The following is a 17,277-nucleotide window of genomic DNA, read 5'->3' on the forward strand; positions in this document are numbered from 1 at the left end:
TAGAGCGTTGGGCCAGTTACCAAAAGGTTCCTGGATCGAATCCCTGAGCTGGCAAGTTAAAAGTCTGTCCTTCTGCCGCTGAACAAGGCAGTTAAACCACTGTTCCCCAGTCGGCCATTATTGTAATTAAGAATTCGTTATTAACTGACTTGCATTCTTACATTTAAATATAGAAATTCCAACTCACTTTTATTTATTCCATATTGATCATTTTATTATGATTATCTATTTATTCATTCATTTGACGTTGGATGTCCAGAAATCCGTGAAGGCAGTGAAAGGATAGATAGGTCAACAACAAGGAATATTGTCCTGACATTATGCAAAAACAAACATCAACAACAAATCCTGGAGCAAAGCGTCTCCGTCTGGAATCGATTGCAGTACTACGCATGTGCAATGTTGTCTGACCCCAACACACTTCCTGGTTCCACAGCGTGTGCACATGTTGAAATGTCATCGTGAACACTAAACAATCCGCAAATTTAGCTACATCTGTTAGGGGATTCGGGTCGTTATTTCAAGCAGTTCTTCTGACTTTTTCCGTCAATCGGAGGACGCACACAGATCATGAAGGTTTTCATAACAAGACGCATCCCACAGGAGGGAATGAAGATTCTATCACAGGCTGGAGTGTATGCAGGTTTCACTTTATAGTTAGCTATGATCAGCTTGGTAGCTAGCCGTATGAGTATCTCATGCGCTGGCACTTTTAATCTATAATGCATGACTGAGCCATGCCAATAGTGTTATAATTGTGTTACTTAATTCTAGTGCTAGTCTACTTCTTGCTGTGTAAATGCATTGGACACACAGGAAGTGGAGGGTAATGTTACACCGTGTTCTAAAAGTGAAAGTTCATTGGAGTTGTTTATAACCTTTATTCCAGGTCACACATTATAGTGGGTACTCTGAAGGCGTTTTTATAACACTTACAAACGTCTATGTAACATTTGGTTTAGGTAATGAGGTATAATAAAGATTAAAGGTAGGGGAAGGTATGGGGAGAAAACAGACCTTGAAAAATAGCACACAGACAGACAATGCAGAATATGTGGAGAGTACTGTACAAAGAAGTAAATGTTGTAAATTGTCTTGGTCTCTCATTTTAATCTGGTCATCTCCCCATTTCCATGGAAACAGATGTAAAGTGTCACTGTGGGACTCTGATGAGCCTGTTCCGAGGGCGGAGCTTCTGAAGGGCGTGGCGGGGGCCCATGGGCTGCTGTGCCTCCTGTCGGACAAGATCGACACCGAGGTTCTGGACGCAGCAGGTACGGTGGACATGATCTGGACCAGATTAACTCAAACAGCACTTCTCAGTATTTTTCAATACAGTACCAGTCAAAAGTTTGGACCCACCTACTCATTCAAGGGTTTTTCTTTATTTGTACTATTTTCTACATTGTAGAATAATAGTGAAGACATCAAAACTATGAAATAACACATGGAATCATGTAGTAACCAAAAAAGTTAAACAAATCAAAATATATTTTAGATTCTTCAAAGTAGCCACCCTTTGCCTTGATGACAGCTTTGCACACTCTTGGCATTCTCTCAACCAGTTTCATGAGCTTTATTTGCAACTTATTTTTTTTACTTATTTTGTACATAATGTTGCCGTCTCTTATGACCGAAAATAACTTCTGGACATCAGGACTGCGATTACTCACCACGGACTGACAGAATCCTTTTTTTCCCTTAACGAGTCTGACGTGCCTGACGCAAATGATATACTGTTTCCTCGGGAACAGGCCCAGATCCCCGTAATTTGCGTGAAAAGGAGGCAGAGAAAAATGAGCCAGACGGCGGGCTGCCTTCTGAGAATTCGTAGGTGATCAAATTAACCTCCACTTCCTTCCATTCTGCTAGCAAATGTAAAACCTTTGGAGAATAAAATCGATGACCTACGCAGAAGATTAAACTACCAACGGGACATTCAAAACTGTAATATCTTATGCTTCACGGAGTAGTGGCTGAACGACGACACTATCAAAATACAGCTGGCTGGTTATACGCTGTACCGGAAGGACAGAACAGCGGCGTCTGGTAAAACAAGGGGACGGCGGACTATGTTTTTTTGTAAATAACAGCTGGTGCATGATATCTAAGGAAGTCTCAAACTATTGCTCGCCTGAGTATCTCATGATAAGATGTAGACCACACTATCTACCTAGAGAGTTTTCATCTGTATATTTTGTAGCTGTTTACATACCACCACAGACTGAGGCTGGCACTAAGACAGCATTGAATGAGCTGTATTGCGCCATAAGCAAACAAGAAAACGCTCACCCAGAGGTGGCGCTTCTAGTAGCTGGGGACTTTAATTTAAGGAAACTTACATTCGTTTTACCAAATTTCTATCAGCATGTTAAATGTGCAACCAGAGGGAAAAAAACTCTGGACCACCTATACTCCACACCCAGAGACGCATACAAAGCTCAACCTCGCACTCCATTTGGCAAATCTGACCATAATTCAATCCTCCTGATTCCTGCTTATAAGCAAAAATGAAAGCAGGAAGCACCAGTGACTAGATCAATAAGAAAGTGGTCAGATGAAGCAGATGCTAATCTACAGGACTGTTTTGCTAGCACAGACTGGAATATGTTCCGGGATTCCTCCGATGGCATTGAGGAGTACACCACATCAGTCATTGGCTTCATCCATAAGTGCATTGATGACGTCGTCCCCACAGTGACTGTACGTACATACCCCAACCAGAAGCCATGAATTACAGGCAACATCCGCACTGAGCTAAATGCTAGAGCTGCCGCTTTCAAGGAGTGGGAATCTAACCCGGAAGCTTATAAGAAATCCCTCTATGCCCTCCGACGAACCATCAAAACAGGCAAACTGTCAATACAGGACTAAAATCGAATCGTACTACACCGGCTCTGACGCTCGTCGGATGTGGCAGGGCTTGCAAACCATTACAGACTACAAAGGGAAGCACAGCCGAGAGCTGCCCAGTGACACGAGCCTCCCAGATGAGCTGAACTACTCATATGCTCGCTTCGAGGCAAATAACACTGAAACATGCATGAGAGCACCAGCTGTTCCGAGAAGACTGTGTGATCACGCTCCCCACAGCCGATGTGAGTAAGACCTTTAAACAGGTCAACGTTCATAAGGCTGCAGGGCCAGACAGATTACCAGGACGTGTACTGAGAGCATGCACTGGCCAACTGGCAAGTGTCTTCACTGACATGTTCAACCTCTCCTTGTCCGAGTCTGTAAAACCAACATGTTTTAAGCATGCCTGTGCCCAAGAACACTAAGGTAACCTGCCTAAATGACTATTGAGCCGTAGCACTCACATCTGTAGCCATAAAGTGCTTTGAAAGGCTGTTCATGGCTCACATCAACACCTTTATCCCAGAAACCCTAGACCCACTCCAATTTACATACCGCCCCAACATATCCACAGATGATGCCATCTCTATTGCACTCCACACTGCCCTTTCCCACCTGGACAAAAGGAACACCTATGTGAGAATGATATTCATTGACTACAGCTCAGTGTTCAACACCATAGTACCCTCAAAGCTCCTCAATAAGCTAAGGACCCTGGGACTAAACACCTCCCTCTGCAACTGGATCCTGGACTTCCTGACGGGCCGCCCCCAGGTGGTGAGGGTAGGTAACGACAAAAAAGAGGACTCTCAGGGTTGCGTGCTCAGTCCCCTCCTGTACTCCCTGTTCACTCATGACTGCATGGTCAGGCACGACTCCAACACCATCATTACGTTTGCCGATGACACAAGTGGTAGGCCTGATCACCGACAACGACGAGACAGCCTATAGGGAGGAGGTCAGAGGCCTGGCTGTGTGGTGCCAGGACAACAACCTCTCCCTCAACGTGATCAAGACTAAGGAGATGATTGTGGACAGGAAAAGAGGACCGAGCACGCCCCCACTCTCATCGACGGGGATGCAGTGGAGCAGGTTGAGAGCTTCAAGTTCCTTGGTGTCGACATTACCAACAAACTAACATGGTCCAAGCACACCAAGACAGTCGAAGAGGGCACGACAAAACCTATTCCCCTTCAGGAGACTGAAAAGATGTGCCATGGGTCCTCAGATCCTCAAAAGGTTCTACAGCTGCACCATCGAGAGCATCCTGACTGTTTGCGTCACCGCCTGGCATGGCAACTGCTCGGCTTCCGACTGCAAGGCACTACAGAGGGTAGTGCGAACGGCCCGGTACATCACTGGGGCCAAGCTTTCTGCCATCCAGGACGTCTATACCAGGCGGTGTCAGAGGAAGGCCCTAAAAACTGTCAAAGACTCCAGCCACCTTAGTCATAGACTGTTCTCTCTGCTACCGCACGGCAAGCGGTACCGGAGAGCCAAGTCTCGGTCCAAGAGGCTTCTAAACAGCTTCTAACCCCAAGCCATAAGACTCCTGAACATCTAATTAAATGGCTACCCAGACTATTTGCATTGCCCCACCTCCTCCCTCCCCCTCTTTTATAACGCTGCTACTCTCTGTTGTTATCATCTATGCATAGTCACTTTAATAACTCTACCTACATGTACATATTACCTCAACTAACCGGTACCTCCGCACATTGACTCTGTACCGGTACCCCCCTGTATATAGTCTCACTATTGTTATTTTACTGCTGCTCTTTAATTACTTGTTACTTTTATTTCTTATTCTTATCCATATTTTTTTTAACTGCATTATTGGTTAGGGACTCGTAAGTAATCATTTCATTATCAGGTCTACACCGGTTGTATTCGGTGCATGTGACTAATAAAATTTGATTTGAGGTTGTCACCTGGAATGCATTTCAATTAACAGGTGTGCCTTGTTAATTTGTGGAATTTCTTTACTTCTTAATGCGTTTGAGCCAATCAGTTGTGTTGTGATAAGGTAGGGGTGGTATACAGAAGATAGCCCTACCTCATGAGAATCGTCACAGGAAAGGAAGACCCAGAGTTACCTCTGCTGTAGAGGATAAGTTCATTAGAGTTAACTGCACCTCAGATTGCAGCCCAAATAAATGCTTCACAGCGTTCAGGTAACAGACGCATCTCAACATCAACTGTTCAGAGGAGACTGCGTGAATCAGGCCTTCATGGTCAAATTGCTGCAAAGAAACCACTACTAAAGGACACCAATAATAAGAAGAGTCTTGCTTGGGCCAAGAAACACGAGAAATGGACATCAGACCGGTGGAAATCTGTCTCTTTGTCCGATGAGTTTAAATTTGCGATTTTTGGTTCCAACCGCCATTGTCTTTGAGACGCAGAGTAGGTGAACGGATGATCTCTGCATGTGTGGTTCCCACCAGGAAGCATGGAGGAGGAGGTGTGATGGTGTGGAGGTGCTTTGCTGGTGACACTGATGGGACTATCATTTGTTTTTCAACAGGACAATGACCCAACACCTCCAGGCTGTGTAAGGGCTATTTGACCAAGAAGGAGTGCTGCATCAGATGACCTGGCCCCCACAATCACCTGACCTCAACCCAATTGAGATGGTTTGGGATGAGTTGGACTGCAGAGTTGAGGAAAAGCAGCCAACAAGTGCTCAGCATATGTGGGAATTCCTTCAAGACTGTTGGAAAAGCATTCCAGGTGAAGCTGGTTGAGAGAATCCCTAGAGTGTCCAAAGCTGTCATCAAGGCAAAGGGTGGCTACTTTTGAAGAATCTCAAATATAAAACATATTTGAATTTGTTTAACACATTTTTGGTTACTACATAATTCCATGTGTTATTTCATAGTTTTGATGTCTTCACTATTATTCTACAATGTAGAAAATAGTAAAAATAAAGAAAAACCCTTGAATGAGTAGGTGTGTTAACTTTTGACTGGTACTGTATATTTAAGGTTTATTTTGAATTGTACACATTTGCAGCTAAAAGCTGAATTGCAGCATACATATGCCTACATAAGTAAGCAAGTAAGTAAATGTATATTTATCTGTAATTTGAGGCTGTTAGGTATGTATTATACAGTAAATGTGTTGTATGATAGTTCCCATTCGGTCTTCTCCTAACACGTAGCTATCGATTTGTGTTCAGGTCCAAACCTGAAGGTTATAAGTACCTTGTCTGTTGGATTTGACCACATGGCCATGGATGAGATCAAGAAACGGTAAGACTATGGGAAGAAAAAGTATGTGAACCCTTTAGAATTACCTGGATTTCTGCATAAATTTGTCATAACATTTTATCTGATCATCTAAGTCACAACAATATATACGAACGTCTGCTTAAACTAATAACACACAAACAATTATATATTTTCATGTCTTTATTGAACACACCGTGTAAACATTCACAGTGCAGGGTGGGAAAAGTGTGTGAACCCTTGGATTTAATAACAGGTTGACCCTTCTTTGGCAGCAATAACCTCAAACAACTGTTTTCTGTAGTTGCGGATCAGACCTGCACAACGGTCAGGAGGAATTTTGGACCATTCCACTTTACAAAACTGTTTCAGTTCAGCAATATTCTTGGGATGTCTTGTGTGAATCGCTCTCTTGAGGTCATGCCACAGCATCTCAATCGGGTTGAGGCCAGGACTGACTGGGCCACTCCAGAAGGCGTATTTTCTTCTGTTCAAGCCATTCTGTTGTTGATTTACATCTGTCTAATGGGTTGTTGTCCTGTTGCATTACCTAACTTCTGTTGAGCTTCTATTAGCGGACAGATAACCTAACATTCTCCTGCTAAATGTCTTGGTATAATTGGGAATTAATTTTTCTGTCGACGATAGCAAGCTGTCCAGGCCCTGAGGCAGCAAAGCAGCCCCATACCACGATGCTCCCACCAAACTTTACAGTTGAGATGAGGTTTTGATGTTGGTGTGCTGTGCCTTATTTTCCTCCACCCATCGTGTTGTGTGTTTCTTCCAAACACCACGACTTTAGTTACATCTGTCCACAGAATATTTTGCCAGTAGTGCTGTGGAACATCCAGGTGCTCTTTTGCTAACTTCAGATGTGCAGCAATGTTTTTTTGGACAGCAGTGTCTTCTTCCGTGGTGTCCTCCATGAACACCAGTCTTCTTTAGTGTTTTATGTATCATAGACTCGTCAACAAAGATGTTAGCATCTACCAGAGATTTCTGTAAGTCTTTAGCTGACACTCTAGGATTCTTCTTAACCTCATTGAGCATTCTGCGCTGTGCTCTTGCAGTCATCTTTGCAGGACGGCCACTCCTAGGGAGAGTAGCAACAGTGCTGAACTTTCTCCATTTATAGACAATTTGTCTTACCGTGGACTAATGAACATCAAGGCTTTTAGAGATACTTTTGTAAACCTTTCCAGCTTTATGCAAGTTAACAATTCTTAATATTAGGTCTTCTGAGATCTCTTTTGTTCGAGGCATGGTTCACATCAGGCAATGCTTCTTGTGAATAGCAAAATCACATTTTGTGAGTGTTTTTATAGGGCAGGGCAGCTCTAACAACATCTCCAACCTTGTCTCAATGATTGTACTCCAGGTAATCTGACTCATGACTCCAATTAGCATTTGGAGCCTCTGTCATTAGCCTAGGGGTTCACATACTTTTTCCAACTTACACTGTGAATGTTTAAATATTGTATTCAATATAGACAAGAAAAATACAATTTGTGTGTTATTAGTTTAAGCACACTGTGTTTGTCTATTCTTGTGATTTAGATGAAGATCAGGTCAAATTTTATGTCAAATTTATGCAGAAATCCAGGTAATTCCAAATGGTTCACATACTTTTCTTGCCACTGTATCTCCTGCCGTTGTGCCCTTCATCAAGGCACTTAACCCCGTACAGAGTAGAATAACTGCACTGTTAGGCTAGAAGGCACTTAACCCCATACAGAGTAGAATAACTGCACTGTTAGGCTACTGTATAAAATGCACATGGTCAACCCTCCATCTGGAGAGCTACAGGGTGTGCAGGATTTTGATCCTGCCCTGAAACACACCCAAGTCTCCTTATCAAGTTCCTGTTGAGCAGCTGATGTTTCGGCTACAATTTGGAGCAGGGCTCGGAACAAAAACCTTCACAGCCAGTAGCTGTTGGCCACCCTCGATTATAAAATACTGCAACATTACAACCAAACACTTTTTATGTTTTTATTCAATTATTCTCTCATTCATTCCATGAATCAGGGATAAAACGGATAAGGTAGGCTACTTCAAAGCAAGGTAGCTCACTAAGACATGTTTATCTATAATATTCATGCTTCAGGGGAGATCTATGCACTGCATCAAAGTTATTTGTCAATTAGGTTATTCTTCGAATATTTTTTTGCGTTGTCGGAATTACATGTCTAGCCTACTGTTTAATAGAGGGGAATCACAGCTTTCAAATGATGGTGTCAGATTTATTTCTCAACAGTGCCGGTGAAAAGGCAACAATGAGTCAACGACTTTAATTCTTAGGCATAAAGCTAAATAGTTAACTAGCGAGATAGCTTCTAGTATGGCTAGTTATGTTTTGAATTGGCTATATATAGTTAGTCTATCATTATTTTATAGGCTACCTGCTGCTGAAATGTCTCTCTCTCTCCTCGGGCAAATGGCCCACTCACACTGGCACACATGCAGATAATGCACAGCACACACAGAGAGACGTGCTGAAGGCAAGGCCTAATTCTGATCATGGCTGATATGTCGATTTTTTTTTTAAGTGATTGATAATATATTTTAAAAGGAAATCACAATATTAAAATGAAATGACTTTTCCAGGATTTTCATGACCTTAAGAAACCTAAATTGACAACTTGGAACATCACATCCTACTCATTCAGGCTGGCACATTCTCAAACTGGAACAGTCTACTGCCACGCATACACCGGATTCACAGACTAGCGGAATATAATCTTGAACAAAGCGGAATCAGGATATGGATGCCCACTCTCAATTGCTATTCAATGCAGATCCCGCATTCACCCCGCCTTCACTCCACTTTGATCAATCTTTTTCTGACTGTGTGTGAACCTGGGCCGCTGATTAGCCACTTTGTTTTATAGAGGAGCCGGTAAGCACTTCCGGATAAATTTGAGATGCCGGTACGGTGCTCCAGACGGCTCCGGCCCAATTCCATCAATGAATGTACGAACAAATACCTTCCTCACATCTAAGTCAGAAACTCTCATTGTGCCCTGGTCTCCATGTTCTGTGCAGAGGGGTGCGTGTGGGCTACACTCCAGACGTCCTGACTGATGCCACAGCGGAGCTGACCGTCGCCCTGCTCCTGGCTACAGCTCGGCGGCTACCAGAGGGCGTGGTGGAGGTTAAGAAGTCAGTGACCAATAAAAACACAGATACATTTTACTACATGAGACTTCAGTTTCAGATGATCACTCTTGACATGTTGTACATTGATACTTTAGGGATGTGTTGCCGAACCAAATTTTTATATGAGCAAAACAGAATGTGTCCTCAGTTCCCACTTTTTAACTCTCTCTCTCTCTCTCTCTCTCTCTCAGTGGAGGCTGGAGCACCTGGAAACCTCTGTGGTTGTGTGGTTATGGTCTGTCAGGCAGCACTGTTGGTGTCATCGGACTGGGACGCATAGGTAGAGTGATGGTGATTGATTGATACTGGATTCTGTCTCCTGCCTTTAGGCCTGAGGTCCATACCATCCATACTGTAGCTGAAAGGGCTGGACAAAATGTCTTAATAATTGATTGATTGTCTGGAGTCAATGCTGTTTTCGCTCAGGTATGGCCATTGCCAGGAGGCTGAAACCGTTTGGAGTGAAGAGGCTCCTGTACTCTGGAAGAACTGCCAAATCCTATGCTGCTGAGGTGGAGGGAGAATACGGTGAGCGGGGTTGGAGGGGCTAGGGAAAACAGGAAAGTATAAGAGAGAGGGTGAGAATCAGATGAGGTGTTTATTTGGCTGTTTCTTCACCCTCTCTCCTCCTCTCTGTTGCAGTGCCCTTGGACACGCTGGTGTCTGAGAGTGATTTTGTCGTGGTGTCCTGCGCCCTCACACCAGAGACCCAGGGCCTGTGTAACAAGGACTTCTTCAGCAAGATGAAGAACACTGCTGTCTTCATCAACACCAGCAGGTACTCCATTAAACACGTAGAGCAGTGCAAAACAAACTACACTGACTGCGTTTGGAAATAAGCACTGTTACAATCATTCAAAGTTGTAAAAATAGAGCTGTGTGTGTGTGTGTGTGTGTGTGTGTGTGTGTGTTATAGGGGTGCAGTGGTGAATCAGGAGGATCTGTACCAGGCTCTGTCCAGTGGTCAGATAGCTTGTGCTGGGCTGGACGTCACAACCCCAGAACCACTCCCCACTGACCACCCCCTCCTCACCCTCAACAACTGTGGTGAGTATATGGAGACAGGGATGGAAGCTAGTTTACTCTGTTTTATTGTCTATGATTCGTCTCTAATCATTGTTGTGGTCTTTCCAGGGGAATAAAGAATACTGGTTTTTTTTACGCCTGCTCATTGAAATGAACCAGTTGCTTTTCCCCAGAGATGATTTATACTGAACAAAAATATAAGCGCAACATGTAACAATTACAAATATTTTACTGAGTTACAGTTTTATATAATGAACTCAGTCAATTGAAATCAATTCATTAGTCCCTAATCTATGGGTTTCACATGACTGGGAATACAGATATGCATCTGTTGGTCACAGATACCTTAAAAAAAATGGGCCTCACAATGGGCCTCAGGATCTAGTCATGGTATTTCTGTGCATTCAAATTCCCATCGATAAAATGCAATTGTGTTCGTTGTCCGTAGCTTATACCTCCCCATACTGTAGCCCCACTGCCACCACGGGGCACTCTGTTCACAACGTTGACATCAGCAAACCGCTCGCCCACATGATGCCATGCACGTGGTCTGCGGGTGAGAGGCCGGTTGGACGTACTGCCAAATGCTCTAAAACAACGTCGGATGCAAAAAATGAACATTCAATTATCTGGAAACAGCTCAGTTGGACATTCCTGCAGTCAGCATGCCAATTGCACACTCCCTCAAAACTTGACACATCTGTGGCAGTGTGTTGTGTGACACAACTGCACATTTTAGAGTGGCCTTTTATTGTCACCAGCACAAGGTGCACCTGTGAAATGACCGTGCTGTTTAATCAGCTTCTTGATATGCCACACCTTTCAGGTGGATGGATTATCTTGCAAAAGGAGAAATGCTCACTAACAGGCATATAAATAAGAGAAATACGTTTTTTGTGCGTATGGAACATTTCTGGGACATGTTTATTTCAGCTCATGAAACATGGGACCAACACTTTACATGTTGTTTATATTTTTGTTCAGTGTATATTGTGCAATCCGATCACATCCCTGCTAATACTTTCTCTCCTCTGTCCACCTGCAGTGGTCTTGCCCCACATTGGCAGTGCTACCTACTCCACACGTGGCATCATGGCAGAGCTGTCCGCAAACAACCTGCTGGCAGGCCTACAGGGCATAGACATGCCCAGCGAACTCAAATTCTAGTGCTGCTCTACAACTTCTCAATTCTGCCTCAGTCCTCCTGTTAGAATGGTTAACAAAAAAAATCAATCAGTAGTCATTACCAGGGGAGGTTAAAGCCGTAAGTGACCAGGAAGGAATCTGTTGAGATTATTGCAGTTCTATTAAAGGAAAGATTCGCCCATTTTGAATGTTTTATCATTTTTGTGCATCTCTGAGCGATGTTCTATCGATTCCCGGGGATTTTCATGTGTTTTCATGTGTATCTGAGCTATTCTCCAATTCAAACATGCAGAAATACAGCCAGTATGCCATGTTTTGCATCGCAGGAAATACAGCCGGTATGACGAGTTTAGCATCATAGAAATACAGCCGGTATGATGAGTTTAGCATCATAGAAATACAGCCGGTATGACATCTTTTGCGTCATAGAAATACAGCCGGTATGATGAGTTTTGTATATGATGTAAAATTCGTCCTTTCGGCTGTATTTATACCTGCTTGAATGGCAAATAGATGGACAAAAACTGTATAACATTCAAAATGGGTGAATGTTTCCTTTAACATGCTCTCCCAACATGAAGGTAAACTTCTGCCTCTTGCTCTTACTGTTTTATAAGAAATGACTAACTTATAAAATGTTACTTGAAAGAGGAAGTGTACAGTATTAGCGTTTTGAGAACATGCCTTAGTATACTAACAGTACTCCTAAGGGTCAGCCATGGCTTCCTTTTAAAGATGTAGAAAAGCACTACAATGTCTCTGCACACACTTAATTCATTAGTGGCCTTGTTCTTATGAAACACTTTGTTGAATTGTACAAAATACTTGATTAAAATAGTAGTTGTAATGTTTTCTCTTGTTCTCATTACAGTTTTGTGTTTGTTAACATATTGAGATATGGCTCTCCGTTGTCTATTTGTGCATAATTCTAAGAAACACTATCTCTAATCTATGGTAAAACGCCTCGTCTGTAATCATTGTTTCAAACCAGCTGATCACTCCCTCTAACATGGTCTGTCATTCTGGCTTTGTTGAATAAAGTAGAAATGTTGTACAGTGTCGTGTCTTTGGGGTACCATTAAACTGAAGACATGTTTATCAATTAACTCCCTGTAATTATTATCACGTGATTAAACGTTTAATTGTAATTAACTAGGAGATCGGGGCACCAAGGAAAATATTCAGATTACAAAGTTATAATTTTCCTAATATAACTTTCCTATATTATAGTATAGGCCGATTATCTTCTGGTTTAAATTGTGTATTTTACCTCTCGTCCAGTCTCATTCCAAACGTCGTAAATTGTTGTATTTGCACGAACCCAGTCTTTACTAAAATCATCCATACATCAATTGTCTTAAAATCATTTATTTACTACACTAAGTAATTAACAGAAAACATACAAACAGTAATTATCGTCACAAAGGATTGGTATGGTGTAATGTGCCCTAATGGCTAACAGGCATGGCTGGTATGTTAGACAATGGGTCATAAACGGTCAGCTGAGGAGGTACACAGAGTTCATTAATATTAACAATTGACAATTGAACGCTCACTCATTCGGGAACAATTGCAATCAATATATATTTACGCTCAGTGTGTCGTCGGGATCCTTGTTGAAGAGTCGTTCTGATGGAGAGTTTTGTCTCTCTCTCGGTTAGAATGGATCTTTCAAAGCGACATTCATTAATGTCGTTATAGAATGGATGTTTCGTTGGTATTCGCGTTCAATGATATAATTTACTTAGCTGCAGACTAATAATTAATATCAAAGACTTGTTCTTATTCTGTCGGTATCAATAGTCTAAAAGTTAACCACGTGGTATAGTTCACTTTCAGTAGAGGAATTGGATGGTAAAACCTATTGGCCATGGAGTGGAGGCCTGGTCTGGAGAAATGTAGCTCAGGGTATAGTTTTATAGTGACCCTTGAACAGGCTTGTAAAATGACGCCTGGTCCTGTCTGTGTCCCTTGGGGGGCGTGCCGATGGCTGAGTGAAGCTTGGTACAGAAATCCAATTCTATCACATTAACATCAGTACATAGCATCTCAATGTATTACAAATAGCTTTATCCTTATTAATACATTTTATACAACCATTATGATGCAAGTCTCATCGCTGAGGCTATTATATAAACTGTTTTATGGTAATATGGCTATATTGTCTCTTCTGAGTATCACAAAATTGTACCAAGCGGACCAGTTCGTAGCTGGATTCTTCACCAATCTTCCATATCTTCTCCAGAACACAAATGTCGCTTGGCTCCCCAATTCTGTGAGTTGGAAGAATTTCCTGTGTCTCTCTATGGGCCATGTGGCCAGAGACTCTCCTGGAATTTTACCACTCCTTCACACAGGGACTGGGTGGGGGAAGGTAGGTTGGGGGATGGTGCAAAAGGGGGGGAGGGGGTCAACTGTCCTCCCTGTACTCAAAGAGGCCAACGTCATGACAACAGTATGTAGAAATGTGTGAACATATTATTTCCCCCATAAGAATTCTAGATCCATGCGTAAATGAACAATGAATAAAGTTAGAATAGATCATTTAAATGATAGTCAGGGATCAGTTTGGTTCCAATGTAGTTTAATTTGTATCACTCTTCAATAGTGATCCTACTGAGAAGTAGTGTGTGATGCATTGTAAAGGCTATTTTAAAGAGTTCCATTCTCTCTGTTCTATGATGATAACATCACATTTCATGTAGTCATCGTCTAGACAAACTACAGTATATTCTGTACGTGCTTTCTAAAATCATCAACACACAGTCAACATTTGTTTTCACATCAACATTAAAGTGTCTACTTAAACAAGATTTATAACAATGACCAGACATACATAACCCTGATATGGCAGAACAATTTGAAATGGAAAATGTCAATGAGCTTTCTGACTGGTAGCACCGGCTATTTTTCACAAGTGTTTCCACCTGATCTTCCTGTCTCTCAGAGCAGCGTGGCAGGCAGGTGGCTGCTCTGCCAGCGTAGACAGGTGGTCTTAGAGTGTTTGTACAAATGGGACGACTGACTGAAGCGTTTGCCACACTTGAGGCAGGCGTAGGGCTTTTCTCCTGTGTGGACTCTGATGTGTTTCTTACAGTCAGTCAGGTTCAGGAAGGTCTTACAGCAGATCCGGCAGGCGTATTTCCTTGCCCCCTCCACTACCAGGACGTTGTGCTCCGTCATGGCCTTCTTACACTTTGAAAGGACGTCCTCTGATGCTCTGGTGAGGGCAGTGCGAGGAGCAGTATCCCCCCCTGCTGGACCGGAGGAGGAGGAAGGATCCTGGGGTTGTCCATCTGTCTGGCCCTCAGAGTTGGGGTTCACTTTTGGGGCGATGCGACGGTAAGCTGGCAGCCCTAAGCTCCCCCCAACTCCGGTCATCTCAGCCCTGGATGATCGGGAGAGGGACGTGCTCAAACTGAGGCTGCCCAAGGTGCCTACATCTGGCCTGACGCCCCTCAAGAAGCCCCCCAGAACATCCTGAGTCTGGGTGGACTGGAGGATGAATCCATCACTGAAACTGTGCCCCTCGCTACTGATGAGCTGCTGGAAGGGGACAGAGGTTACTGGGAACATAAGGGAAGAAGAGGAGGCGTTTGTTGCCTCTGAGTTTTGAAGTGACCTAACAGCCTCATTGCTTTCTGCCTGAGCCTCACTGATGGTGGTGTTAAGGAGACTGTCCTCTCCTAACGCCTCAAGCTGACTCCTGGGGTTGAGAATGCAGGAAAGGCCCAGGTCTTGGTTGCTGTCTAGGCCCTCATTATCAGACAACCCATCTCCTCCATCCGTGTTGTCTTGGAGTGGGTGTGTGTCTGTCTGAGGATTGGAGCTAGATTGGGGGTTGGATGAGCTTGGGTCATTTCCCTTCGGGCTGAGTATGTCTTTCTCATCATTTGCTGGCTCATCCTGATGATCACCAGTGTCCCTGGATGGGAATGGAGGATAATTGGACACACCTGGTGTGTCTGGATAAGAGTTCACCTGCTCACTCTTCACAACTACATCCATCTTATGATCCTCCTCTTCTCCCTCTTCTCCCACTTTCACTTTAAACACGATCCCTCCATCCACCAGAGAACGCTCTGTGTGATCCTCTCCCCCATCATCCCGTTTCCCTCCCACGTTACTATCTGATTGGCTAGGCAGCTGTACCTCTTCTTGTAAAGTCCCTTCATACTTCTCCTCCTGCTTCTCTGCACTTCCCCTCTCCAGGCAGAGGCACTCGTCTGTCTTTAGGGAGTCAGGGGAGGGAAGCTCCTCACCCCCATTACTCCTGGACACCCTTGGGTAGCCCTCCCCGTGATTCCCCTCAGACAGCCTGCACCCACTCTGCTTGCTGTTCAGCCTCTCCTCCTGAAACATTTGGGGAGAAGAGCTCTTGCGTTTGTGGTGACGCCGACCAGAGAAAGCTGCCAGTTGCTCCATGCTTCCATCTGCTCCAACCCCTCCATCCCTGCCTCCAGCCTGGCTAGCATCCAACTCAGTCTCGCCAACATCGAGGCTACCTTCCAGGGCCGATGTGACCAGGCTGAGCCCCAGCTGCTGGAGCAGGACAGATCTCTGCTGCCTGGAATTGACCCCGGCCATGGCTGCTACCTGGGATGGAGACTGCCTCAGATGCTGCTGGTCCACTGCATGGCTGAACCGCTGCTGCTGCACTGGCGAACTCCAACCACGCGGGGGCGATGTGGGGAAGCTGCGGGAGGTGAGGTGGTGCTTGCAGGCCTTGACCACAGTGTTGAGGTGCAGGTGGGAGGCAGCCAGGAGCACATCCATTACATTGGAGGCCCCCAGAGTGAGAGTGGAGGTGTAGATCATGTCCAGCAGGGCAGAGAAAGCCTCAGGAGTCACTACCTCTAGATCCAGCTCCATCACACTGGCTCCTCCACCTTCCCCCTCCACTGCATTAAGAAGTGCCCTGAAGTGTGTACTGCAGGCTGCCAGGACAGAGCGGTGGGCCCTGAAGTGTTGGCCCCCCACTACGATCACACAGTCACAGAGCTGACCACTGACACGCTGGTGGTTCAGCTGCTGGAAGATGTTCTCGAAGTGACCTGGGAAGTCCATCTTTGCCTGAGGATGAACATGAGGAATAGTCAAACTGAGTGATCAAGCTGACAATTTTTTTTATTTTCATTCAATGCACTACACCCAGGACAGTTTCCATACAATAGATTCAATGCTAGTAACAAAAAACTATAATGCAATGTAATGTCTATGGACTAATTTGACTGGTATAAAGGTCTGACACTGTAGATCACATTTGTCCTTGAAAATATTAGTACTAATTGTATGAACAACGGAATAAAACCGGCATATCATCTTGCAGTGTCCCCATGCTCGTGCCTGAAATATAGACCAGAAGAACTACCTCGCTCAGTACCGCCCTCCTTTTACGTTTGTATCATTCGCTGAATGAATTAAAATGGCTCAGTTAGCTACATTCACTAACTAGCGAGCTTCTCAAATTGTAACAAAGCGATCAACGCAACAAAAAAAATAATACAATATTTGGCTTACTTTACCTGAAAATAGTCTATAGTCTGCAGAAGATGTATATGGTCACAGTAAACTGGGAGGAGGCGGGCCCAAACATCTAATCTTAACAAAAACACGGAAGAACGCGGGGTCTCATCGGTCGTCACTAGTTACCACAGCCACAAGTCATAAACCCCGCCCATCTCAAAATGTATCTTCTTAAAATGTGACTTTAAAGACTAACTTTCATGAAGACATTTTTTTTATAATAAAAAAAAATATGTTTAAGGCTTAGTTATAGTGAAACACGTCAATTATGGTCTTCATTTTGACAGTTCGTTGCAAAAGTGATATATTTTGGTCTTTTAGTAGTAAATCTAGC

General features: G+C 43.8%; 2 protein-coding genes across 2 annotated transcripts; one reads left to right on the forward strand and one right to left on the reverse strand.

Moving 5' to 3' along the window:
• The first annotated feature begins 378 nt into the window (after nt 1–378).
• Nucleotides 379–12,476, forward strand: LOC106611699 (glyoxylate reductase/hydroxypyruvate reductase). The gene is made up of 9 exons (XM_014212179.3): nt 379–635; nt 1,144–1,274; nt 6,038–6,110; nt 9,132–9,248; nt 9,437–9,525; nt 9,672–9,773; nt 9,888–10,023; nt 10,162–10,292; nt 11,317–12,476. The coding sequence occupies exons 1-9, from the start codon at nt 571–573 to the stop codon at nt 11,436–11,438; spliced, it is 966 nt and encodes a 321-aa protein (XP_014067654.1). The 5' UTR covers nt 379–570; the 3' UTR covers nt 11,439–12,476.
• Nucleotides 12,477–13,984: 1,508 nt separating this feature from the next.
• Nucleotides 13,985–17,048, reverse strand: LOC106611698 (zinc finger and BTB domain-containing protein 5). The gene is made up of 2 exons (XM_014212177.3): nt 16,943–17,048; nt 13,985–16,490 (listed from the first exon to the last, which is right to left on the reverse strand). Exon 2 carries the CDS (start codon nt 16,482–16,484, stop codon nt 14,361–14,363), a length of 2,124 nt encoding a protein of 707 aa, XP_014067652.1. The 5' UTR covers nt 16,485–16,490; nt 16,943–17,048; the 3' UTR covers nt 13,985–14,360.
• Between the last annotated feature and the right edge of the window lie 229 nt (nt 17,049–17,277).

This window comes from Salmo salar, chromosome 09 (genome assembly GCF_965601325.2).
Source record: "Salmo salar chromosome 09, fSalSal1, whole genome shotgun sequence".
NCBI classification, from domain to species: Eukaryota; Metazoa; Chordata; class Actinopteri; order Salmoniformes; family Salmonidae; genus Salmo; species Salmo salar.

What these genes read in the sequence shown, in the direction of transcription:
- LOC106611698 (XM_014212177.3), bottom strand. Translation starts at nt 16,484, where the DNA reads ATGGACTTCCCAGGTCACTTCGAGAACATCTTCCAGCAGCTGAACCAC.
- LOC106611699 (XM_014212179.3), top strand. Translation starts at nt 571, where the DNA reads ATGAAGGTTTTCATAACAAGACGCATCCCACAGGAGGGAATGAAGATT. An exon ending in TGAGGTGGAGGGAGAATACG is followed by an intron (nt 9,774 to 9,887) that starts GTGAGCGGGGTT and finishes TCTCTGTTGCAG; the next exon opens with TGCCCTTGGACACGCTGGTG. An exon ending in CCTCACCCTCAACAACTGTG is followed by an intron (nt 10,293 to 11,316) that starts GTGAGTATATGG and finishes GTCCACCTGCAG; the next exon opens with TGGTCTTGCCCCACATTGGC.